Source organism: Saccostrea cucullata, unplaced genomic scaffold, assembly GCF_032062105.1.
Source record: "Saccostrea cucullata isolate Sc308-1 unplaced genomic scaffold, CSIRO_AGI_Scuc_v1 ctg676, whole genome shotgun sequence".
Lineage (NCBI taxonomy): Eukaryota > Metazoa > Mollusca > Bivalvia > Ostreida > Ostreidae > Saccostrea > Saccostrea cuccullata.
Genome location: NW_026927100.1, coordinates 143,139 through 164,436, shown reverse-complemented (window position 1 = coordinate 164,436; position 21,298 = coordinate 143,139). Strand labels below are relative to the sequence as shown.

General features: G+C 35.4%; 1 protein-coding gene across 1 annotated transcript; it reads left to right on the top strand.

The window, feature by feature from the left end:
- The first annotated feature begins 291 nt into the window (after window positions 1-291).
- On the top strand, window positions 292-19,664 carry LOC134273433 (uncharacterized). Its single transcript, XM_062755626.1, has 9 exons — window positions 292-375; window positions 509-539; window positions 880-966; window positions 1,057-1,218; window positions 2,591-2,695; window positions 12,607-12,711; window positions 14,738-14,878; window positions 19,272-19,364; window positions 19,456-19,664. Exons 1-9 carry the CDS (start codon window positions 341-343, stop codon window positions 19,531-19,533), a joined length of 837 nt encoding a protein of 278 aa, XP_062611610.1. The 5' UTR covers window positions 292-340; the 3' UTR covers window positions 19,534-19,664.
- Window positions 19,665-21,298: the final 1,634 nt, after the last annotated feature.

Below are 21,298 nucleotides of genomic sequence, written 5' to 3'. Positions count from 1 at the left end.
GAAAACATGACAAGCGCATCGAAAGGTTTAATTTTGATTGTTTTCATAAACGACAAAGCGAGGTACATTTGAACACAAAGTAACCAACATGAACTATTGATTTCCTAAACTTCATAAACGGTAAGCTGTTTTTTTTTTTTTTTTTTTTTTTTTTTTTTTTTTGTTTTTTTTTTTTGTACATATTTTTCTGCGAAGTCTATTTTAAGTGATGTGCATTCGCACAAGCAAATTTCTCATTTTTTGTTTCTTTATTAAGTAGAAATTTTCAATTTACCAAACAAAAAGTAAACACTGGAAATTGAACACTTCTCAATCACAACGCTGGGTGTTATATGAACAGATGAAGATCATGGGCAGTGGGGCTAGTACCACCACGTAAGTTTGTGTGTGTGTGTGTGGTAAGTGAATGGGTATGTATGCGTGAGAGAGATATAGAGAGACGCGGTATTTATTGAAATAACGGTGATTACATGTTTAGTACCACATTAGCTCTACATCTTTTTAATAGAGAGAGGAGTTCACCCGCTGTTCAAGATGACGTAAGTATAAACACGTGCCTGACATTTCTGATTTTAGTAGAACTCTAGATCTGATTAACTCAAGAAGGTTTCAACACTTTTCATCCCATTTCTTTATTGAAATATTTCTTAATATAGCGTATCCGGTATGTGTCTGTCTGTAATTTGTCTATAGATTTTTGTGAAATGAAACATATGGAGATATATGAAACAAGTGACAAAAATAGCGAGACTAAGAATGGAAAAGATATAGATTTAGAAAATGTTGAGAGAGGCTTGTAATGATGAAGGACAGTCTTTATATCCATCCAGCAAGAAGACAATTAGTAAAAATGAAATGTATGTTTGGGGTAAATTTCAGAGAAACATCTCCAGAGCGTTAAGTCTTCGCCATTTTCATGGGGTCATCAAGACCACTTTGGCAGAACTTCATAGGCTCTACCTGAACGTAAGTCGCTTACATTTTATGCAACATTTCATGAATTAAATATATTTTTTTTCATTCAATCTACTCTGATCTTTTTGGAAATGGAATCAGCCAACAGGCAAAGTGTCTGATGTTCTGAATGACCTCACACATCCCGAATCCTACGAACTTGAACTTCTCATCAGTGGATGCAGTACTTCTGAAGCAAAGAGCATTTCTTCTCAACTAGAGTATGCTGTTGAAAACATCATATATGAAGTAACCGGGATAATGGTGACTCTCTCTCTCTCTCTCCCATTAATTACAACATGTACCTTCCAAGTAAAACATAAATTTTTGATTATCTAAACAACTTTGAACAAGGTTTTTTTTTCACACGGCAACACGATATTTGCTCACCAAAGCTCAGAGGTGAGCTCTTCTGATCACCAATTGTCCATCATCCGTCCGTCTGTCTGTTGGTCCGTCTGTCTGTAAACTTTCGACATTTTCAACTTCTTCTCAAGAACCACTAAGGTTAATTTTAACCAAACTTGGTACTAAGAATGCTTACTTTAAGGGGGGAGTTAAAATGAAGGCCATGTCCCTCCTACAAGGGGAGATACTAGTAATCAAGAAATAACAAAAATACGGTGGGTTCATTAACAAATCTTTGCAAGAACCACTGGGCCACAAAAGCTTAAACTTATGTGCAAGCATCATTCGGTAGTGTAGATTCCTAATTTTTCAAATCATGACCCCCAGAGTGTAGGGCGGAGCCACAATAAGAAATCGAGGTTTTACGTAGAAATTTATAAAATTCTTTTGAAATCTTCTCGAGAACACTTATATGGCAGCATCCTTGAGTAGGGTAGATTCTAAATTGGTCAAAACATGACCCCTAGGGATAAGGCGGGACCACAGTAAAGGAATTCAAGTTTTACGAGAAAGGAAAACTCATTAAAAATCTTCTCTAAAAACACTGGGCCAGAAAGGCTGAATTTTATTTGGAAGCATCCTTGGGTAGTGATTGATTGATTGTATTCTGTTTAACGTCCCCCTCGTGAATTTTTCACTCATATGGAGACGCCACCTTTTGTCGGTGGAGAGCTGCAAATTTTGTTTAATACTCGGCACTCAGGACCTTTGAGCAGGGAGGGGTCTTTTTCGTGCCAGCACCTACTGTGACATAGGACCTCGGTTTATACTGTCTCATCCGAAGGACCGGCCTCCACGTCCTACAGTCGGATTCGAACCCGCGACATAAAGGTCGACTCCTTATTTCGTGACTCTAGAGCAGACGCTCTAACCACTGCGCCATGCAGGCGACCCTTGGGTAGTGTACATTCTAAATTGCTCGTATCATGACCCCGGGATAGGCGAGGGTCACAATAGGTGATCCAAGTTTTACATTGAAATATAAAGGAAAACTCTTTAAAAATCTTCTTCTCAAGAACCACTGGGCTAGAAAAACTTAAATTTATATGGAAGCACCTTTTGCCATTGTAGATTCTAAATTGGTCAAATTACGATCACCGGGGGTAGGCCGGGGACACATGAGGTATTACAAAGGGGGAATCTGGTAAAGATGAATTTACTCAGGTGAGCACTGTGGCCCATGAACATCTTGTTTATTTTTCATTTGCGTTGTATTTTTTATTGGAAGCCTCCAAAAGGTTTGTTGGGCACAAGCTACAAATCGTCAGGGATATACGAACTGATAAGGGAGGGCAACACGTTCCCTGATGGGTATTTTTTGCAGTGCGAACTGGTGAGTAGGAAAAATGATAGCGTTTCAATTTCTTAAAATATCATAAGAACGTTACATTATAGCCTAATATAATGTACATATACAATTAAGGACTGTTTAGGAGGGAGACATCACCATTTATCAGCTCTGAGTAGGGTTGTCACCAGAGGGCGCTTGTGCCTGATACTGTTTAGAAGGGAGACATCACCAGTTATCAGGTCTGAGTAAGGTTGTCACCCGTGGCCGCTTGCGGCCGAGGTTGAAACCAGACTCAGACCTGATAATTGGTGATGTCTCCCTTCTCAACAGTCCACAATAGTTTTACTATCCTGAGGAATCTAAATTATCAATTAAATAGAGAAGAAAATAATTATCAAACTTCTTGTGTTCTCCTTCTCTGCTCTGAGTCCATACTTTCAAAATATGTCAACAGAAAACTTTGACGTCGTCTTTGGAATTTATTGTTTACCGATCCCGCATATACATGTATTTAGCAATAGATGTACATGCATAATTATAAATAAGAGTTTCCTTGCTTAAACCCTTGTATTTTCATTTAAAGGGCGACAACACAGCTGTAACCCTGCATGCTCGCTTCTCTATTTCATTTTCATCTGAAGGGTGACAACAGTTGTCACCCTGCGCGTGAGGGAGACATCACGAATTGTCACACCTCAGGTGTCATGCTCTAAACCAATCAGATTGACTGTATAATTATGAAGGCGCCCTCGGGTGAAAATCCTACTCAGACCTGATAATTGGTGATGTCTCCCTTCTAGACAGTCCATAAAGCCCGTTTCACGCTGTCACGATTTTTGGCTACGACAAAGTACAAGTTAAAAAATCGCAGTAATTCGGCGATCATCTTCGAGATAGTCGTAGTATATCTTCTTAACTCGTGTTTCATCGCAGCAAATCGCCAAACGCGGCGATTGTTTTGAGCATGTTCAAAACAATCGTGGCCACAGTACGGTTTTTAGCCAGGCTTATTGCTCAAAGAGCAATTGCCAGCTTATGTGATCCTGTTCAAGGCAGGATGTTAACCCAATAGTCGCCATTTTAAAGTTACGTGCAAAAATATAGTTCTTACTCTCAACCGCTTTTGAGATAATACAAACGCTAAATAAAACAACAAAAATAAAACGAAGTTTTATCTTTATAAAATAAACATTTGTTGTAATGACTTTGAAAACTTCATAAGTCAAAGAACATAGTTCATTAGCGTAAGGATTTTGATAATCAGTGTTACCGTAGTTCTCTACACATACGAGGTAAAGTAGGAGAGGGAACCAGACTGGCCTGTTTGTTTACATTCAGCTGCGGTACCAGATTAATTCTGATTCTGACAAAATCGGACCGTGGTATTAGGATTGAAAAACTCACTGTCAGTGTCTTATCATTCATATTGATAGTTTTAAAATAATTTTTTCATCAGAATATAAACGTGATTCATGTAAGAAATCCATTCTACTCTGTAAATGAGCCCGGCTCTCTGTATTCTGAGTACTTTGATTAATTATCCGTAAGTGATCGTACAGCAATCGCAATACACTCGTACACATAATCGTTGTAAATCTTCAACGTTCGTGGGACATTCAAAGAAATTCGTAGAACTTCCGACTCTGCGAGTTTCCTACGATTTATTGCGAGTGTCCCACGAGTTTTTGCGAGTGTTTCTCGACTCAGAAGGAATGTCGTACGATTTCATGTGAATATACATGCATATGATACGAATACAGGCGATTGACGGCGAGTGCAATGCAATTACCGTGCGAGTGAACTGCGAAAAAGTACGATGGTACGCGTAGACCATAAAAGAAGTTATCTTGATTTTCCTGTCAAAAATCAAAATGCCGCCAAGAAGAAAGGGGAAGAAAATGCAAAAAGAAACTGAAAAGACATGTAATTCTGAAATTGAAGAACATGGTGACTTGACTCCAGTTCCAGAAGAACCACATCCACAAGAATCAGAAACGTTACAAAAAAGCGGCGACAGAACCTCAATTTCTGTGAGGAACAAGAGGCAGACCTTGTGGAATGGCTTAAGAACCACCCTATATTTTACAATAAAGAATCAAAAGAATACAAAGATACACAGAAAAAGCAGCGCCTTTGGCAGGAGAGGGCTCAAGAAATGGATGTTCTAGGCATGAATTTTATATTAAATAATCCATTCTGAGAAAATTGTTACACTCTTAACACAATTTTTTTTGTTAATTTACATTACACTTTTGCATGTATTCTTTTAAGTGGAAGATTTACAAATCTGGTATAAAAGCATGCGCAGAATATATAGAAAAATTGTCTCAACGAACGAAATCAGGTGACGGCCGTAAGGAACTTACTGAAAGAGACAAATGGGTCAAATAGTCATTTTCTTTTCTATCCGTATGAAACGCCATCACTGCCTTATAGCAGAACACTACTATTGCATTGTGTCAACCTTCCATTACATTATGTCAACTCTTTATGACATTAACCCACACTACTATTGCATTGTGTCAACCTTCCATTACATTATGTCAATTCTTTATGACATTAACCCACACTACTATTGCATTGTGTCAACCTTCCATTACATTATGTCAACTCTTTATGACATTAACCCACACTACTATTGCATTGTGTCAACCTTCCATTACATTATGTCAACTCTTTATGACATTAACCCACACTACTATTGCATTGTGTTAACTTTCCTTTACATTATGTCAACTCTTCATGACATTTACACATACTACAATTTTATTTCGTCAACTTGCATTTCGTTATGTTTACTTTTCATGACAATCTTAGTTTTTATTAACTGATGTGAAAAGCTCATACCATACTGTGCGCACTCTTCTACATTATGTCGATTCACTATTACGTTATGCGAACACGGGCATCCTCGGCCTTTATATGAGCATAACGTATTTTCCGCGTTCCGCAAGAACTAAAAAATGGCGGGAGAGAAAACTGTCGTAGAAGAGATTCTCAGCGATTTCGGAATGACATCTTTAAATGAAAACTTTAAGCGACAAATGATTGACAGTTTGAAACATGCAAAGCCTTTACACTGCGACTGTGAATTAAAGTCACGTCGAAATTCAATGGTGTTTACTTGTATCTGATAATTAAATAAATCAAATATTATGAGTCGTGCAGCAATCATTTTTTTTTCTTTTTATTTTGAACTTTTTTTTTTTTTTTTTTTTTTTTTTTTTTATAAAAGTCTTAAACTTTGTAGGACATTGCATTAGTTTCACATTAAGTTTAGCTGAATTAAGTTGAAAACTTTTTTGTATAAAACTATAAAGCCTGAGAGCTTCTCCGCTTTCCGTCCTGGTCTCCAGCCATATACCGCCCCCCCTTCCTTGTTCAAGATTCCCATATCTGCCACTGAAATGTGCCCATGCATGCTTACTAAGGCATATTCAATTGATTTAGATGAGCGACTGGTAGTTTTTGTAATAGAATTCTGGCCCTGGAATGATTAAAAAAAAATACTAACTCCAGTGACGTAGCATCTTTTTTTGAAAGAGGAGGTCAGCCAGAAAAAAAATCATTTACACAAAAAACTTGACAAGCCAAGAAAAAAAAGTCCAAGCCCGAAAATCCTATTTCGGGGAGAGGGGTCCAACTTCAATCAGTCCCATTTTTTCCCAGATATATTACATTACCCTTAGTGGACTATACTTCAACAAGAAGTGGGGGGGGGGCTGTACAGTTTCAATGAACATTACATTTTCTATAGTAAAGTTATGTCTGGGAAAAGAGGGGGTGTGTGTGATATTATGTGCCTGTAATTTATCCTAATCAATCAGGAACCCCCCCCCCCTTCTTACCAGTCATTAACACACGGTCGTCAACATTCATTATATACTAGATATACAGCTTTGAGATAATGTAAATGTATTTTAACATCAGGTAATGAACTTTTGGAATCAACATGATAAAGAGTTAACACAATATAAAGATATTTTTAACTCACATAAGAAAGAGTTGACATAACGTAATTATATATCCACATCACGGAATGGAGTTTTGACATAATGTAATAAAGTATTGATATAATATAAAGATATGTAAAGATAGAGCTAGGACGTTTGAATTTACATTTTGATGTCATTAAAAATATGTTGTTATACTGGCATAGATTAGAGAATCTAGATGGTGAATTTCCCTTGCTTAGTGAGGCTTTTAACTGCTCTAAAACACTACACCAAAATGGTTTTACTTCATGGTATTCTTGTGTTAACTTCTTACTTAACCATATTGATATTAAAATTAGTGATTTCCTAGGTATGTCAACCCCACAATTTAAAACCAATTTGAAAAGAATATTACTGAATTTCTATAAATTAAAATGGGAAAAAGACAGGAATTTACATAAAGATGGCAAATTGTCTACCTTTACCAGCATAAAGACTAAATTTTGTTTTGAACCTTATCTAGATATTCTTACAAACAATCAACATAGATCAGTTTTAACAAAGTTAAGAATATCGGCTCACAGGCTTAAAATTGAAATTGGACGTTACCAAAAAATACCTAGAGAGGAACGAATTTGTTCACTTTGTCATCACAACGAGATTCAGGATGAAATTCATTTTCTCCTTGTATGTCCTCATCTTAATGTACAAAGACTTGAACTCATAAATATTTGTAAAATTAAATGTAAAAATTTTCAATCTCTATCTTATGATAATCAATTTTATTGGCTCATGACTAATGAAGACCCAGACATCCTTAGATCACTTGCTGCATTCCTTAGTAATTTACCTTAATTGAAGATATTGTGATAAGCATAAAAAATTATATACCTCTTTCCCAGTTTCTTGCCCTTAACTATATATATATATATATATATATATATATATATATATATATATATATATATATATATATATATATATATATATATATATATATATATATAATATATATATGTATAAATTATATATATTTGTATGTAACTTACAATACAATACATGTATGTATATTCAGTATATCTCTTATATACTTTTTTTGTTTTTTTTAACAATTGCTCTTTATTTGTAATATCATCATCATGTTTGTTCTATCATTTGGATCCTCCTCCTTCTATTTGTAAATCTTTTTGCTCCTCCGGGGGCCCAAATTGGATTAATAAAATCTTGTATCTTGTATCTTGTATCTTATGTTCACATTATGTTATACACTTTTTACACCACGTAATAAAGCACTGACATAAAGTTAAGATGTGTTCACCTCACATCATGATGCCCTCGCCGTAAAATAAAGATAAATCCATATCACGTAGTAATGCTTTGATATAATAGAAATATACACTCTCAAAAAGGAATGGGCTTTTGACTTCATGTAATGATAAGTTTAATTATAAAACACAATTTACTTGACGTAATGCAATTTTGACCTCACATATTAAAGAAATGAAATGATGTAAAGAAACATTCATTTCAGGTAATAAAGTTTTAACACAATGTAAACACATTATCACTTCACATAATGAATTTTTTACTTCAAGTTATGAAGTGCTGACATAATGAAAGGATGTATTTACTTTATGTAATGCAGCATTGACATCATGTTGAGATATATTTACATCATCTCATAAAAAATGGACATAACGTAAAGATATGTTCACATCACGTAATTATAAACTGATATAATAAATGCATAGTTGTATGCTATAAGGCAGTGATGGCGTTCCATATATCCGGCCATAGTTTGTGTAATCAGTAGAGAAGCTGTAAGTGTACGTATCATTACAAAATGTAGACAAAATTGTGCCTTGACAGCTCAAATAGACCTGACACACTTAGGCGGTCGATAGTGAAGTGGAAATCGAAAATGAGGAAGGCGATCAAGGAAATCAACCGTGTAGCTCTTCCACTGTCACTAAAGATCCGAGCTCTACAAACTTGCCAAGCATGAAGGCACGAACTGCAAAAAAGAAAACAAAATCAGAGATTCGGACATGTTAGCTCAACTTAATGAGAGGATAACGCAGTCAAAAACACTGCAGAACAGAATTGACGAGCTTGTCAAGTCAGCAGATAATCCCCGCACAGCTTGGACAAATTATATGGGAACCATGCTTCCTTATATTCATGACGACTTGTGGGAACAATATCTTCGTCATTCTTTCGACAGTCCCCTATGGTATTATTTGGAGTCGAACAGAATACGACGAGAAAGAGCACAAGCCTCAAATCCGAGAGGTATATCATCATTTCAGCAACAGCAAAGAGCAAGTAAAGAACAACGACAAAGTTGTGGCGGTTTTCACCAATTAACTGGGACACACCACAGCCTCGTTATAACAAACAACAACAGGTTCAGTCAACTCCAAGATCGTCCTCAAACTCCTTCCACATTAGTTCATTTCTAAACAACCTTCAGTCAGAAATACGTTGTGTTAAATCTAGCCTTCATGTCGAAAATTAATAATATATATTATAACACTCAGAATTGTGAAGGTTCCTTTTCTTAAGAAACAAATCAAACTTTTTTTTTAGATTTGCTCATTTGTAATTGCTCCTTATTCACTGAATGGATCATTCTAAGTCATGATTGGTGTTTTTATGTTATTTTTATTTTCTTTACAAAGTACATTGTACTGTAATGATTATCATTAAAGTTACTTATCCTGATCTACATGTAAATGTTCATGTGATTTAGTTGTTCATCGTCAGTAAATGTTATTACGAGTGTTTGTATTTCAAGTTTGTTTTATTTCTAGTTTTTTTTCAGAGAATGAGTATTAACATTGTCCGATGCTTCACGTTTATCTATACACGATAAATTGAAAACAATATCCTGATTCATTTACAATAGAGTACATTTACAATAAAACGGTTGTCAGCAGAATCATCAGAACACGCATACAAATCTTGAAATCATAGTATCATATCATGTCATTCTGCAAGGGAACCGCCCCAACGGGTAAATTGTAGTAGTGCTTTAGGTACAGCCTCTGGGTACAGCCTCTGTCTTTGCTGCTATAGTTGCTCGATTGCATCCACCAACGCCATTCAAATCTGTAAGGTTTGCACAATCTCTCCAAGCTCCCGGAACCACGTGATGATTTAGATCCTCCTGATAAAGATTTTCGTTTTGGAGACTTGGAAATCTCATTCGCATCAAATTATGAAGACAGCAATATGCTAATACAATAGATGAAATAGTGTCTGGTTCTTGGCGCATTGGAGCTAAGAGGCATTGTCGTCTGTTGGCAAGTATCCCAAATGCATTTTCTACAACGCGCATTTCTCTGCTGAGTCTATACTTGAATATACACTCCTCATTGGTCAAAGTCCTTCTTGAAAGGTTTCATAAGCCATGTCCTGAGAGGGAAGACGTCATGACCCACGATGAAATACGGGATGTTTCTGTTATCATTTGGTAGAGGGGCACCTTCCGGAAATCCAATATTTTGATTTTCGATGACATCTTTTAATTCTGAGTTGTTAAACACAGTAGCATCTATGCAGATCCATTTGCACCTACGTCAACCCAAATGAATTTATAATCAGCATCAACAAGCCCCATTAGGATGAGAGAGTGGAACCCTTTGTAGTTGTAATAAAGTGAACCTCCGTTTCGGGGTCATTTCATAGCAATATGCTTCCCATCCAAAGCACCAAGGACATGGTCCAGGTTCCATCTATTTCTGAACTGCTCAGCTATCTGTTGCCACTCATCTGTAGTTGTTGGAAATGCAATTACTTCATCAGCATATTTCGCTATTATACTTTCACAAACTTCACGAACCAGCAAGGAAATTGTATTATGTGGAACTCGAAATCCGTACATCAGACTTGTGTATGACTCTCCAGTTGCTAAATACCGAAGTTAATCCAGGTTCCAAAGCCTTTCTGAACCATGTGTCTTGTTTTTGTAATTTGGGACACAATCTGTCTACAAGCTGTCTAAACATATCTGGCTCTACTCTGAGGAAGTTTTTGAATGACAATACATCTCCGTTTCAGGTTCTTTCATGAAGCGATCAAAATATCCATACTGAGTACGTCTGGTGATCCATGGTCTTATTCAGTATCTTCTTTGCCTGTGTGGACTCCTGTTGTGTAATAAATGGGCAGTTGCGTTTTCTGCAATATTCTGTTCAAGTTCCCCCAAATATTGCAGTAGATGAAGCCTCCCTAAGGTAGCTACTGCCATAATTATACAACTTTGAAATTATGCTTAAGAATTTCTCTCTCTCTCTCGATCTCGATATGTGATCGTCTTTGTTCGTACATAACTCGCCAAAACTTCTGTTATCGTATAAGTCTCGTAAATTGTTGAGCGGACATCGTTGTCGTATCGTGACACACTGAAAAAAATCACCCTCTGTCAAAAAAATGCTAGGCTAGCGTGGCGATTGTCGGCGATTTATGGTTTTTGTAAGTCGTGTGGAATCGAAGCAAAAATCGTGACAGTGTGACACGGACTTAATTGTACATGTATATAGTAATTAAACTAAAGCCATGTATGATATGCACTCAATTTTACATATAGAAAAGTGGCTATCAGGAGCAGCAGGGTTATTTCATTGGAATACTTAGTCGATCTAATTATATATAAACGGTATCCAAAATATCCAGCTAACTTGTATATTAATATTGAAAAGAAAAAGTTCCTTTTAAAAATAGCAATGGGTTTACACAATGCAGGATATACGATATGTTAAATAGTTGCGTCAAAGTACAGTGTAAATTACTATCATAATATTTGTGCTATAAGGTTTACTGCAAGATAAAATATACTTATGTAAACTTAATAAATTAATCGTCTTTCTATATTTTAATGGTTTTTAGCGGGGCTTCACTGCTCGAGAAATTGTAGGTGGCTTCAGTTTTAATTTGCACAATGTTCAACCAGATGTCCCGAAATGAAGTAAAATATTCAACGTTTTGAGATACATGTCTTTTGAATAATACAAATATTTAACGAAAAGCCGTAATTGCTATAAAATAATTATAGCAAATAAATGATTGAAAACCCAAGATGTTATAACGACATCTATAAATATATTTTTCGATGCCAAAAATGGCAACTTTTCCCTAAAGAATATTTTGTTTCTGTTTTTTCTAAAGAAGTTTGATTAAGTTTAATACGAACCATCAAATAATTTTTAAATTATGTTATACATTTGGAATTATCTAATAATTTAAAAACTGCGATAAATATACATTTAAAATTGTGTTCTTTCAATAAATGGCAATTTTTTTTTTTTTGATTTCTTGCAAAAACTGTTCAAATTTTAAAAAAATAAATCAAATTTCCCGATTTAAATATAACATATTCCCGCTTCAATTTTTTTCAATAGGTTGTGTCATTTTAATTACAAAAAAAAAAGAAAAAAAAAAGAAAAGAAAAGAAAATGTTAATCTGGAATGTAATAAAAGCGAAAAAAGAATGAGAAAGAAATCATTCCGAGTTAGGGTTACATTCATTATTGACAGGAAATCCTGGATTTGTTGCAAATAAGCAAAATGTATATTTTTATACCCCCCGCTTGAAAAGCGGGAGGGTATATAGTAATCGTTAATTCCGTCCGTCTGTACGTCCGTCCGTCCGTCCGCCTGTCCGTCCGTCTGTTACGCTTTGGGGTACCCATCTCTTATCCGCAACTCCTCTCATACCACTGAATGAAATTTAATGAAACTTTCACAGAATCTTTATTATATATTGCCATTGTGCACCTCCTATTTTACTTTTTGATCTGACATATATTTTGGATTTTCCAGAGCAAAACATGGACACTGCCATTTTATTCATATGGGAGGCGGGGGGTATCATTTAGTGAGCTCATTGCTCACAGTTCCTCTAGTTTCTCATAATGGAACATTCCCAGCCAAAGTCCCAATTAAACGTTGGTATTATGAGAATCTTTTTAAGTGACTATTTAAGCAACTTTAGTCCTCTACCTCGTTGATTGGTAGGAAAGACTACACTTCGATGACAACATGAGGACTGTTAACGTAGGGGATGGAGAGGCGTTCATGTTACTTATAGGAATGTTCATCACTAGAGGCTTAATAACCACGGTAAGCACGGGGACCACGGTAAGACATTTTTTTTCATTTGTTTAAGCACCAATTGTCAGACTGAATAAATTTCTCGGTGATACGTGGATTTAGGGAAGCTGAAACAGAATCACAATCAGATTTGGTAGATATGATACTTTTCACTCGGGTAATGCTTTTGGCATAACGTAAGGTTCTGAGCTATCCATCGTTCTTTCCTTAAGGCTAACATTTTCGTTCATTGGCCGTCTTCCTGAATGCAGATTAGTTGAAAATAAAAAAAAAACCTGTACATGACAACGGGTCACTAGGTATAAACACGATACTTGACAAACCGCCGTGCAATCAAATTGCAGAAAGCGGAGCTAATAACACTTCTCCATTTCGTCTTCATGTATTAATTTTATAGCCAAATTCCAAGAAATCTAGCTTTCTACAGCCCCTAATATAGACAAGTCACGCACCTGCCAAAAAGCTAGAGTGTTCCAAGGAACGCACGTGTCGCCTGCTTTTAGCTTCTTTAAATATGATACTAAATCTAAGAGTGGCCAGCTATTTATATGCTAACAGCATATACAGTATTTCATGCAAAAAAGAAAAAGAAATCTAGCATGATGAATGCATCAAAAACAAATAGGCCTTGTATAAAACTGCAATAAAGTCTGTCAATCAAAGAAAATATTATTTCCAACCCTCAAATGAATAATTAAGTTGAAATTATTATAAATAATAATTATTTATTATTTTACATATTGTATTTTAATACGTGTTTCAAAGTCTTTACACCAATTGTCACTCCACACAATCTGTTGTGGGATCCCGATCCCGATGAATTTTCATAGTAATTATTTAAAGATCAGTTTGTTTGGTAACTACATATCATACAATTTCAAAGAACAGTATTATGAGCTCATAAATATGTATAAATGTGAATTATCAACACCAAGCAACTCACATTTAATAAGTCTAAAGTTAAAATTAAACTGTTCGGGGTATTCTTTTTAAAATATAGGTCAAAGGTCAAGATGAAATGAAATGAACGTTGGTATTTGTCATGTTTTAGGACAATCAATGCACATGCTAAAAAGCATAGAATTATCTTTTAAATGTCAAAAATGTATTGGCACTTTAAATTATTTAGTAAAGTAGGACAAGGTCAAGGGTCACGAGATTGGTAACCATGGCAATTTAAATATCTCTGTGGTAACCGAATTATCATACAGTTTCAAAGAACAGTATTACATTTATGAGCTCCTAAATATGTATAAATAATAATTATCAATACCACGCCACTCAAAATCCATGTCTTAAATTAAACTCTCAGGGGTATTCTTAGTGAAGTAGGTCGATGGTCAAGGTGAAATGGATTGCAACTCTGTATTTTTCATGTTTTATGACAATCAGTGCACATGCTAAAAAGCCTAGAATTATCTTTTGAATGTCAAAGTATGTTGAATATTGGCACTTCTAATTAATTAGTAAAGTGGGTCACAGGACAAGGTCAGGGGTCACGAGGTCGGTAACAATGGCAAGTTACAAGTGCTATAGTGCCAAGCAATAAATTTGCAAAATATTAAGTCCATATCTCTTGCAGTTCTTGAGATACAAGATGTGACTGACAGACAGAGGGACGAACAGACAGACGCCGGGTAAAGTGATCCCTTAGTGCCGCTCTGCTCCTCAGGCGACACACAAAGAACATTTAATCGTTTATGTTAACCTGTCATTTTAACATGGACATACATAATAATATTATATAGTTCGGGGACTGAAGGTGTAAAGTTTCCATTTGAATAAATAGTACAAACTTAAAATATATTTATAACTGTACGTATTTCGTGATTCTATGCTACATTTGATTTAACTCCGCTTATCAACAAATCGGCTTTGAAAAGATTGTCCAATAGGCGAGGACATTACTTAACGCCGATCGGAATAAAGCTAGAGCGAAAAGAAGCAGTTTACTGAGAAATATTTATCTAGAATTATTAAATAATCAATTCTCATATTTTTCTGTAATGGGATTACGAGAATGTCTTCCTTTCAGCTTCTCCTAAAGCCGGTGGAGTATCGCCTGCTGTCCTTAGAGAGGTACACAGGACTGGCAGAGAGCAACCTCCGGGTCCTAGCCACAACTCTTCTGTACATCGTCAGACAAGTATCAGTCATTCGGGGAAAAAGAAGCATGGCAAGTTTATCGTCTTATAAATCTCGGAGACTGTTCTTAATTTGTTTAACCATTTAGTTAAGGTCTCACACAAGGAAATAATTTCACTATATGTTACTATACAGCTTTAATTAAATTAATTAATTAACTAGACTCTCAGCAGATAATTCATGAAATAGAAAATAAAGATTAATGCTTAGACGAAAATTTGAGATCAGAAAAAATACCCCTTATGCGGCTTTACCTACCCCGAAATACACGTGGGTTTCAGATGTTGACAAACAGCCTACGCACCATCCAGGAAGTTGCATCACGCGCACCTAAAAAAGAGTTCCCTTTAATTCAGTGGCACAATTCTGCTAAAGATATGATATCCCTAGTACATGAGTCCAAAATTAAAATTGTAAAAATAACAACAAACAACTATATGTAAGTAAAAATACAAGTATTCATGTGCCTGACTGTATGCTATATGACCTATTGCTATCTGTTATTGTCCGTCGTCGTGCGGTGTGCGTCGTTCGTCAACATTTTTAGCTTCTTCTCTGCAACCACTCAACCAATTTCCACCAAATTTGGCATAAAGCATCTATGGGTAAAGGCAAACAAAAATTTTGATTTTCATGGTCCCTGCCCCCCCCCGGGGGCCTGAGGGGTGGGGCCAAAACCACTAAAATTAATGCAATCTTTAAAAATCTTGTTCTTTACTCCTGGACATCAAGCAGTCAAACTGTTAGCATGAATGTAATGACCCATGAGTCCTCTACCAAAATTGTGAAATTCATGGCCCCAGGGTCAGGGATTCTAGTGCTAGGGCGGGGCTCTATGGAACATATAGTGAAAATGCATTATTTCTTAAAAAATCTTCTCTGCTCCTGGGTATAAAGTAAACTAACTAAGAACATAGTTATAATGTGCAAGAATGCCTCTTACAAAATTGTGAATTTTATGGCCCCAGGGTCAGGGGTTCTGGTGTTAGGGTGGGGCTCTATTGATTATATAGTGAAGATGCATTATTTCTTTAAAAATCTTCTTCTTTGCTCGTGGGTATTAAAAAAACTAACTAAGTATATAGTTATAATGAGCAAGAATGCCTCTTACAAAATTATGAATTTTATGGCCCCAGGGTCAGGGGTTCTGGTGATAGGGTGGGGCTCTATTAATTATATAGAGAAAATGCAGAAATTCTTTGAAAATCTTCTTTTCTGCACCTGGGTATCAAACAAACAAGCTAAATATATAGTTATGATGAGCAAGAATGCCTCTTCCAAAATTGGGAATTTTATGGCCCCAGGGTCAAAGATTCTGGTTTTAGGGCGGGGCTCTATTGATCATATAGTGAAAATACATTAATTCTTTGAAAATCTTCTTCTCTGCCCCTGGGTATCAAACAAACTAAGTAAGTACAAAGTTATGATGAGCAAGAATGCCTCTTCCAAAATTGTGAATGCTATGGACCCAGGGTCATGTGTTCTGGTGTTAGGGTGGGGCTCTATTGTTACATAGTGAAAATACATTAAATCTTTGAATTTTTTTTTCTCCGCTCCTGGGTATTAAGCGTTGAACTACCTATATTGCTATGATGAGCGAGGGCCATTTTTCCTTGTGATTTTTAAGGCCCCTGGGTCAGGGGTACCATGGAAGGGGGGGGGGGGGGTCGGAGGAGGTGGTGGTATCTCTACTTACTTAAAACGAATTAATTTAAATTTGCTCCTTGGTATTAATCAAAAATTTTTGATATCAAGAAAGGGTGCCTTTTACAATTAAAATTGTGAAATGTGTGGACCAAGGGTCAGGGGTTATTTGTGTGGTAGTGGCATTACTGATTATTGCTAAATATTACTGATTAGTCAAAATGCTTTTTTTTGTTCCCCTTCTCTGTCTATGGGTATTAAGTAACTATGGAACGCCATCACTGCCTTATAGCATACAACTCTGCATTTATTATGTCAATTTATCATTACGTGATGTGAACATATCTTTACGTTATTGTCCATTTTTTATGAGATGATGTAAATATATCTTAACATCATGTCAATGCTGCATTACATGAAGTAAATACATCCTTTCATTATGTCAGCACTTCATGACTTGAAGTAAAAAATTCATTATATGAAGTGATAATGTGTTTACATTGTGTTAAAACTTTCTTGCTTGAAAAAATTTTTTCTTTACATCATTTCATTTCTTTAATATGTGAGATCAAAACTGCATTACGTCAAGTAAATTGTGTTTTATAATTAAACTTATCATTACACGAAGTCAAAAGCCCATTCCTTTTTGAGAGTGTATATTTCTATTATATCAAAGCATTATTACGTGATATGGATTTATCTTTCTTTTATGGCGAGGGCATCATGATATGAGGTGAACACATCTTACCTTTATGTCAGTGCTTTATTATGTGGTGTAAAAAGTGTATAACATAATGTGAACATATCTTTATATTATATCAATACTTTATTACATTATGTCAAAACTCCATTCCGTGATGTGGATATATAATTACGTTATGTCAACTCTTTCTTACGTGATTTTAAAATATATTGTGTTAACTCTTTATCATGTTGATTCCAAAAGTTCATTACCTGATGTTAAAAAAATTTTACATTATCTAAAAGCTGTATATCTAGTATATAATGAATGTTGACGACCGTGATTTAATGACTGGTAAGAAGGGGGGCTGGGTCCTGATTGAGTAGGACAAATTACAGGCACATAATATCAACCCCCCCCCTCTTTTCCCAGACATAGCTTTACTATAGAAAATGTAATGTTCATTGAAACTGTATAATCCACTAAGGGTATTGTAATATATCTAGAGAAAAATAGGACTGATCGAAGTTGGACCCCTCTCTCCGAAATAGGATTTTCGGGCTTGGACTTTTTTTTCTTGGCTTGTCAAGTTTTTTCGGGTAAATGATTTTTTTTCTGGCTGACCTCCTCTTTCAAAAAAGATGCTACGTACGTCACTGGAGTTAGTAATTTTTTTTAATCATTCCAGGGCCAGAATTCTTTTACAAAAATCTACCAGTCGCTCATCTAAATCAATTGAATATGCCTTAGTAAGCATGCATGGGCATATATCAGTGGCAGATATGGGAATCTTGAAACAAGGGGGGGGGGGGGGTATATGGTTGGAGACCAAGGGCGGAAAGCGGAGAATCTCTCAGGCTTTATAGTTTTGTAGAAAAAAGTTTTCAACTTAATTCAGCTTAGCTTATTGTGAAACTAATGCAATGTCCTTCAAAGTTTAAGACTTTTATTAAAAAAAAAGAATCAAAATGATTGCTGCGCGACTCATAATATTTGATTTATTTAATTACATTGTATGAGATTAAAGTAAACACCACTGAATTTCGACGTGACTTTAATTCACAGTCGCAGTGTTAAGGCTTTCCACGTCAATCATTTGTCGCTTAAAGTTTTCATTTAAAGATGTCATTCCCAAATCGCCGAGAATCTCTTCTACGACAGTTTTTTTCTCCCGCCATTTTTAGTGCTTGCGGAACGCGGAAAATACGTTATGCTCATATAAAGGCCGAGGATACCCGTGTTCGCATAACGTAATAGTGAATCGACATAATGTAGAAGAGTGCACACAGTATGGCTTGAGCTTTTCACGTCAGTTAATAAAAACTAAGATCTCATGAAAAGTAAACATAACGAAATGCAAGTTGACGAAATATAATTGTAGTGTGTGTAAATGTCATAAAGAGTTGACATAATGTAAAGGAAAGTTAACACGATGCAATAATAGTGTGGGTTAATGTCATAAAGAGTTGACATAATGTAATGGAAGGTTGACACAATGCAATAGTAGTTTGGGTGTCATAAAGAGTTGACATAATGTAATGGAAGGTTGACACAATGCAATAGTAGTGTGGGTTAATGTCATAAAGAGTTGACATAATGTAATGGAAGGTTGACACAATGCAATAGTAGTGTGGGTTAATGTCATAAAGAGTTGACATGATGTAATGGAAGGTTGACACAATGCAAAAGTAGTGTTCTGCTATAAGGCAGTGATGGCGTTCCATAAGTAACCAAAGTAAGCATGCTAGGTGTATAGTTATGATAAGCAATGGTGCCTCTTTCAAAATTTTGAATGCCGTGACATCTAGTTTAAAACATTTACATCCACCAACCTCCACCCAAAGTTACCGATTTTTAAATCTTAAACGACAGATTTGACTAGTTTATGATGGGGTTCCAACGGGAGAAAGGGAACCTTTGAAAAACAGGTGTGAGTGACAGAAAAATATTGGAAAATTTTGTCATTGTTATCCCTCCAACGATTATATATATATATATATATATATATATATATATACCATCAGGAAAGTCATACTCGTACATTATGATTTCCGTTTATTTTAACAATTCAGTGTTCAGTTTTAAATTTTCTACGCAGCCTATTCCTCTGGAACTACAACGATTCTTGTTTTCTGACGAGGAGATGCGGCCTGTATATGGAAGACTAACAAAAACGATAAACTATGGAGAGGTATGTCAGGAAATCAAAATGTAACATAACGCTAACATAAAAATCTCACGTTTTCTTTTATTTTAAATGTTTTTTTTTTTTATATTTGTAGAGATATCTGAAAGACTGGGGAATCGAATATATAAAACGATTGCGGATTTCTCAGCAATACGAAGTACAGTATCGATAGATCGGATTGCCCATGGCAATACTTTTAGAAAATATTCTTTTCAATTGCTCCAAGTGCATAATTCTATCGAAATATTTAAACTATTGGTTATTATTTTTAATTGTATGGCATTATTTGTATATTAACGCACTGAGGAAGTTCAACAAAAATTCAATAAAATAAAATATTTACATTTTGCATTATATCTTTCTAAGATGAACCTTTTGAAGAGAGAATAAGTTCAATTCTTTGTGAACTTTATTTGGGGGTCAGAGGTCATAGGGTGAACGAATCGCTTGGCGAGGTGATATCTTGTTTACATAGCTTATATATTTCTGTCTGTTTTCAGAACTACCAAGTTAAAAGCGATGAAAAAGGTAAAATAACTGACACGTATAGATATTTTCATTCAAAAGATGTTCAATAGATCTTCATTTGGTGTGAAGAATGTTTTAAATACCGCAATTACAGCCGAAAATCGGACTTACCTTTTTAACCCGAAATTCTTTTGCAGTTATGTTAACTAAAACAGGGGATACCACGCTTTAAATATATATTAAAAACTCATGAAATAGTAAGATTATTCTCAGTGGGGATCATTGTTATTGCATTATAAACACAGAATTCCTGATCTGGGCTGCTGAACATCACTGTAAATATACAAATGTTGGAGCGACACGAACTTTCAAACCAAACAACTTCTAGGCCCCTTAGGTCATTGCGCGTCACAACATTGCAAAACGGCGGTCCGTTTGTGTAATAAATGCAGTTTTACTCGGAATTTATTCGTCTTAAAGCGGCACAGTGAGTCAAAATCATATCTTAATTTTAAGATTCTGTAGCATACAGAGAAAGACTTACGCAAATTATGAGTATATAGCGAAGATATGACAATTCAACTGCAAGAATTGACTGCACAATATAAGTGCCGGAAAAACAAAGGTTGTATTAACCGTTTCGTTGTTTCGTATATGTCAAGGTCACGCTACTCTTATTTTTAGCTCAAACTTGTAAACAAAATTCAACTGGAGCATGCAAAGGTGAGAAATATGTTCTTACAACTTTTTAAAAAGATTACATCAATTTTTTTGGTCTACTTATATTCATTCGTGGATACCTGAGACCATGGTAACTATGGAAACTTATTAAACACTTTTCTGCGCACGCGTATGATAGGGAGGAAGAAGTACCAGGGTATTTTGCAATATTTTCATTCTGGGGCAGACAGAAATTATTTTTACTTTTATTTTTTTTCCATAAAAATTTAATTTTTAGGTTCTGAAACCTGTAATTTTCTGAAATCTAATACTTTAAGGAATTGAACAAAATTTACAGAGGTCATGCGAAAATTCTACATTTGTCAATTTTCCCCTTTGTGCGTCACTGTGCCACTTTAAATGTAAATATAAGTAATAAACAACAATGTTAAAAAGTTCTCTGGGAATGAACATTTAGTTGGTACGGGATAAAATCTACTGAGTTACTAAGAAAAAAAATATTCCTATGTAAAACTTTCATCGTCCATTGTGGCCCCACCCCTAGGGATCATGATTTGAACAAACTCGAATCAACAATACCCGAGGATGCTTCCATATAAATAAATGACTTTATTGTTCTTCAGAAGATTTGACCTTCCATTGTGGATAACTCATTAAACTAGAATCTACACTACCTGAGGATGCTTCTATATAAATATGACTAATCATGGCTAAATCGTTCTTGAGAAGATTCTTAAGGATTTTCCCTATACAATCCTATGTAAAACTTTGTCCATAGTGGCCCCACC